General features: G+C 42.5%; 1 protein-coding gene across 1 annotated transcript in view; it reads right to left on the reverse strand.

Annotated features, from left to right (window-relative positions):
* The window catches only part of clvs2 (clavesin 2), a 66,154-nt gene extending 59,746 nt beyond the window's left edge, over nt 1-6,408 (reverse strand). The window contains exons 1-2 of the mRNA XM_085771147.1: nt 5,084-6,408; nt 1,835-2,009 (exon numbers count right to left, since the gene is read on the reverse strand). Coding sequence (XP_085627273.1) covers nt 1,835-2,009; nt 5,084-5,472 — 564 coding nt within the window. The 5' untranslated portion in view covers nt 5,473-6,408. The remainder of the gene's footprint in view (nt 1-1,834; nt 2,010-5,083) is intronic.
* Between the last annotated feature and the right edge of the window lie 293 nt (nt 6,409-6,701).

Consider the following 6,701-nt stretch of genomic DNA (forward strand, 5'->3'; position numbering starts at 1 on the left):
CAGCAATGTTTGTCTGCTCACTGAAACCTGCTTAAACCATGCTGTTTTTATTCTGTGGTGAATATTATTTGAGTTTTTCGTCCATGTAAAGTCAGAATTTGACACAAAAACCTGCTTCTTATTCTTATTCCTCTTAATTAACGTACTCAACCTGAGGATTACCTGTCTACTACAACTCTACAGCTCAGTTACTGGAGGTGTACAGTATTTGTGTATAAAAATGTAAAGATCACAGCTGTGACTGGTTCATCATCCATCACAGTCAGATAATCTCTTCAGACCAGGCTGCATCTTAGTCAACACTCGCCTCTAGAAAAACACTTCGTCTCAGATTTCACTTTGACTAATGAAGCCCAACGCAAATTGGCAGCGGACTCGCAAAAATGTTGAGAAACCAATAACAACCTCCTTCATCCACAAACACACACAGAAACACACACACACACACACGGACAGGCAGGCGAGACATTTTCTGGTGGGTTTGGCTGGTTACCAGAGGACAGCTTTCCCCTCCTGTAATCATTTCAATAATGAAGTTAGAGGCGTCCTGACCACTCAGACGACTAACGTGCATGCGTGTGTGCATGCGTGCGTTCATGCGGTGAGAAATCCCACGCACACCGAATGCAACTCCAGCGAGCGGTGACACATTTCCCTCATTACTCCGGTCTCTATATGTCAGGTAAGAAGAAGAACTGGAAACACCAACACAAAACTAAAACTGAACTTTTTCACATCATCTACTTGCCAAACAAGGCTTGACCGAAAAAAGATATATATATATATATATATATATATATATATATAGTATATGAATAAACAATAACAGCCAGCAGTGTGTAATCAAAGTGGAAATGCCATTATTCTCTTCTATTTCCCTTTAAACAAGCTCACGGCTCCAACATGGTGCTTGACTGGCTCTTAAGTGGAACATTTCGACAGCAGAGAGGAGCATGATGGGAAGGGAGCTGGAGGTTTGTTCTGCCACCGTCAGTAAAGTGAAAAATAGCTCCTCGGAGTCGAGTAAAGCTTAAGGTTTTTTCGCCATCTCCCTCCGCTCTGACAGTAAAACATGAAATTGGATTTGTTTGGGAAACAGTCCGCGAGATGATGGGAAAACGTGAAGTGCAGGGAAAACTGCCGACTGACATCGGTGATCAATATCAACTATAGTCAGTCAATTGGATTTAGAAACTAATCTAATGTAGGGCTGAATGATGGGCAGATTTCAGCTCATTTCACTTTCAATTATATTATATAAAAGTGTTATAGTGTGTTTTTGTTCACAGGGCAGCTGGGATAATATTTTGATTAATTCAAGAATCAATAAAATGTCATACAGTTGTAAAAAAGCTAAAATAAATGACCATTTTAGGTTTTCAAAGGCCAAAGTGAGCTACAGTCCATCACTTATTTTATATAAAAGAAATTAAACTTACTGAAAAAAGACGCACAAACTAGTGAGTGCTTTATATTTTGAGATTCATTTTTAGAGGATTACTGTACGATAATCAACACACCAGCAAAAAAACACAACAAAACTAATGCATATTGTAGATATTTGTCTGCTTCAATGTGATAAAACACAAGAATGTCGTACATCTTGCAACAAATAAAAGCATAATGTATATTTTGAACCTATGTTATGACTGTAAACTAGTTCCTTGTGAGCTCCATGGTTAAGGTTTGGGTAAATTGACACACCTTTAGAATACTTCAACCGTGTTTTTTTTTGCCAAACCAACAATGCAAACCACACCAAACCCAGACACTTTTTTACTGTACATCCAGACATCGATCGACCCTCACAACGACCAGCAGCGTTGCCTCTTACCTGCAGGCCTTCGATGGCCAGCCGCAGCATGCTGGGCGTCAGCTTGGACGCCTGCTTGAAGGTGAAGTTGCTCCAGTCGATGATGAGGATGAAGCCGTTGACCTGCAGCTCCGGGTCCTCGATCATAGACTCCAGCGACAGCAGGATCGCCCTCAGTATGTCCACGAACGTGTATCTGTGAGAGACAGAACATTCAAGCATTAATAATATTAATAAAAAAGCATTTATTTTTCTTTCTGTTTATCTGTTTATTTAATAAAAAAGTAAAAACCTGTCTTGAAATTGCTTCTTTTGTCTGACAAAATCTTATAAATATCAACAAATAAAAGCTTCAAGTAGCCTACTCTCATGATTAATGATGGAACCAAATATTTGTCATCATTGTTTGAAAAACGACTTAAACAAAGACTTGATTATAAAAGTGGTTTTGACAACTCAACCCATTTGAACTGTATAAGCAACATTTGTGTGTTTTGTTACTTGAGGGTTAATTAAAATGACAGAGCAGTTGGACCACAGTAAATCTAATTTAATGTTGAATTAATAAGGAGGTCTTTGATTTAATTCTGCTGTATACCACGCACACACTACGCTTGCCCCAAAAATACACAAAAACACATAACAAACCAACTAAAAACAACAAAAAGACAACAAAAAACAGAGCACAGATTCAATGAGTCATCAGTGAAACCCAGATCTCCACAGACAGAAAATACAAAACAGAGTCAAATAAAACAAAGCGGAAACGGCGTCTGAACACAAACAAGATGCTGCGAATAAAACCGAAGCATGAAGACAAGATAGAAACTGTAAAAACACATTTCCACAGTCGCACTGGTTTCCCACAAAGCACCATAAAATCCAACTCAAGTTGACAGATGCAAATGTTTCTATAACTCTCAACACACACACACAGTACATTTACTAAAACACATCAAAACTTTAATTCATCCCTATTTCCTGTAATAAAAGACAATAAACTAGTCTAAATCTTGGTAATTTAAACATCTTATAGTGTATATATATATATAAAACACCTGTAAAAAGTCTGGTGCCTGGTGTGTAGACATTTATATACATGACCTACTTTCTCTCGTTAACCCCTTTACTGTCGACTCTACATCTTTATTTCACTTTCGCTTGTTAGTGTCTCACAAAAAGCCTAAAAAACCCCTCAAACTCTCTGTTTGTTTTCTGTTGCATGTTTTAAACTGGGACCATGTGTCTTCTGGTGTTACCAGTCCTGGTGCTGCCGCCTCAGTGTGTCCTCGTGGGTTTACATCCAGCTGACGCCCCGGACACTTCACTGTCACATTCAGCACTCATGGGTTTTTTTTTTCTCCCTGTTTGCTACTGCCCTCATTATTTTTTGCCTCCCTCTTCATTTTTCCTACTCTCCATCAAATAAAAAGAAAAAAAATCCTTTGCATCCCTCTAGAGATGATAAATGTTTTTATTTATTTGCTTAATTGGCAGCTGAACAGACACAACTCTGTCTGCTCTCTGCTATACGTTATATTAAATAGCCTATATATAGTATAGACGAGCTCTAGTATTTATGAAATGTGCTAGAGGAATATGATTGTTTGGAATTGAAACTTGCAGAATCTCAAGTGTTATTCTCCATTTTCTGAACCGATCATGATCAAAAGCTGCATGGCCTCATTATTGTTTAATATAGACATACACCATTTAACACTATAATAAAGGTGCAGTGACACTTTATTGAACTGCGAGGTGTCTAGTGGTAACTGAAACACTACGCAGGCCTGATCCCTTATTAAAGCTAAAACTAAATCACGTCCTTGCCCTACTTCTACCTTTGACCTCAGCCTGGATAGTTCTGACCCCGATCCACTCGCTGCAACAACCCACACACACACAGTGTAGAAACAGTCAATGTGAAACGTGTGTTCAACAGTTACAAAGACGACTGGGCTCAACATTAACACTGGAGACGTCACCGGGAACTTTCGGTACAAATCTGAATCCTTTTCACTGCGCTGCACTTTATTTTAGAAGGTGATACTGAACCTTTTAGTCGTTCATAAAGTATTAATGTCAGCCGGTGGTATTACCAAGTACTTTGCAGCAACATGATGAGCAACAGTTTATTAAATCGGCGGGTCACCTCAGAAAAGGGGTCACGGATAAATATGAGGGGAGTTTAGAGTTTGACCATCAGAAGAGGAGGGAAGATGATAAAACATCTAAATCTGTCCTGACTCTGGATCCTCTCCAGGATTCAGATCGAATTGGGAAAGACAGAAAACTCTGGTCACTGACATTTACAATATATGACAAAGACACTTAAAGTCGCTGTTAGTGTGAAGATCTAACATCTAATACTTGTTTACGTTTCCCAAAATAATAACACATTTAAATGAGTGTGTCGAAAACTATGTGGACATTCTGTCACCTGTTACCTGCCCACACACTTTTAAACTCTGTGGCTGTCTTCCATGTTCAGGCCTGAATGATACAGTCGAGGTACAGGGAGGAAGAAGGGCTTTAACAATCATATGTTTTCATAAATGATTTATGTATTTTATCTATTTTTTGTAAATATGTATGTTTGGGGAGACTGATTGTTAATTGACTAGTGGAGCAGGGATAGGTTTAAATAAGCATATGCTTCATCCTGCTCCTTTTCGGACATGTTGGATTCACATTATTATTGTTGTTTTGACTATTCTCATTGGTTTTGTTTGTTTGTTTGTTTCTCAGATTACTTTCTTGTGTTACTCATACATGTTTGAAGCAAAGAAAGACTGTTTTAAAAGATAGTGAGCTTCCAAACTTTAATTGAGTAAGACCATTCCCTGTTTTAATAAGACAACAAAGCCTGCAGGACCCTCCCCATGTATATCTCCATTGTGTCATTTCTGTACAAAGCCTCTCCTTCGCTCCTTTATTCTTATTTTGCACCTTTACACAATATATTTTGTTATAGTCTGTGTCTACATACTTTTAGTTGTATAGTGTATTCTCTTCATATCACTGCTACTTTCCTAGTTTTCCACATCTAGTCAAGTGAGAAATGAGTTGCTGTGTTCCTGTGTGGTGGTGCTGAATGGTCAGCTCCATCAACCAGACTCCCACTTAATTATAATGGCTCTTAAAAACACTTGAGTCTCATTGTTTGTTGTCTTTGAGTGTGTGATCAGATAACCTCAACAGCACCACCAGTAGACCACCAACCCCCCCTCCCTCACCCACCTGCCTCTTCTTTATTATTATTATCATTACCTGCTCTGGTCCCAGTTGGCAGCGAACAGGACCAGTATTTTCCTGCCGTATCTGTCCAGGTTGGAGAGCACGCCGGGGAAACCGTCCTTCAGAGCCTGTTTGATTCCCGGGTCCGTGGCTTTCAGGTTCTTGAACATGTCCAGGTTCTGCTGTCGGTACTCAAAGTACTGTGCCAGCAGCCGGAACGCCTCGAAGTGGTTGAATTTCCTCGCCCGGAGGAACCTGAGGATAAACGCGTCGTCTGTCCTGAGGAAGCCGATGTCCGGCCGGGTGATGATCATGTCCCGGACCTCCTGGATGTCCTGGTGTAAAGTCTCCGGGTTCTCTTTCAGCTCCACCTTGGCCTTCTCCAGGGTCTCTGGAGAGAGGCCAGCCTGTAAGTGAGTCATCTTTCGCAACAGCTGTCCCTCCGCGGCGGGGGACCACACCACACCACCAGCAGCTTCCAGCGGAACAACACAAGAAATGCTTTTCCTCCAGCAACAGGGGGGGGGATAGTGCTGGTAGTGGTGGTGTAATGTATTAAATAAACTGTTGTCTTTACGGTTTCCTGATCAGAAGCTGACTTCAGATGGAGGCCTGCTGCTGCTGCTCTGTAGACGTAATCCACCCTGAACTGGCACAGACAGACGCTGCTGCTGCTGCTGCTATGATGCTCCTCCTGTGATGCATTATCAACATATGGGCCGTTCACTTTTTGGTTTTTACGCGCAGAAACATTTCAATTCCACTTTAAAGAATTCAACTTTTTTAGATATAAAAAACAATGTTCTCCAACCAACCAACCAACAGCAGGTGTATCACGAATCAAAAAGCTCCTCCGGGCTTCAGGCGGTGCATGTAACCTGCTGCTGCTGCTGCTGCTGCTGATCCGGGCGGCCTGAGCTCCGAGCCGACAGACAGCCGCTGCTTCCCTCCATCATCACGTCAAAGCCTCCTCTCCTCCTCCTCGCTTTCTCTCTCTTTCTGTGGCACAGTAAAATAATGACGAAGACGAAGACGACAGACACATCACCCGTCTCCCCGGCGTCGCTCGCGGCGGCCAGGCAATGCGGCACGACCCTGCAGCACCTGCTATATCACCATCATCATCATCATCATCATCATCGGCAGCATCATCATCATCATCAGCATCCCTCCGCCTTCACAACCAGTATCTCCATCCGCCGACTTGATGCTGCTGCTGGTGCTGCTGGTGGTGGTTGTGGTGGTGAAGCCGCTCCGTCACCGTCAATCCAGTCAGATTTGGCCGCTTGATTCCGCGTTTGCATCCCCGTCTTTAATCATCATCATCATCATCATCATCTTCCTCCACAACCTGGGTGTGAATTCAGTCTGAAAGCGCAGAGAAAGAAAGGAGGGTAGAGCCTACAGCCGAGCCAGCCGCACAGACAGGTGTCCCGCGAGGTTTTTTGTTGTTTGTTCCCCTTCCTCTTCCTCTTGCTGCTTCCTCCTCCTCCTCCTCCTCCTCCTCCTGCCTCTGGGTTTCTGAGGTTTTAGAGCCGGGTGGGGTGGGTGGATTGGTGGGTGGACTGAGGGTTGGATGTAGGGAGGGCGAGGGGAGGGGGGATTACCGTCTCCGCTCCTCCTGCTGCCGCTGCTGCTCCGTCTGTTCGCT

Source organism: Trachurus japonicus, chromosome 24 (genome assembly GCF_045865225.1).
Source record: "Trachurus japonicus isolate A0001 chromosome 24, Traja_1.0".
NCBI lineage: Eukaryota > Metazoa > Chordata > Actinopteri > Carangiformes > Carangidae > Trachurus > Trachurus japonicus.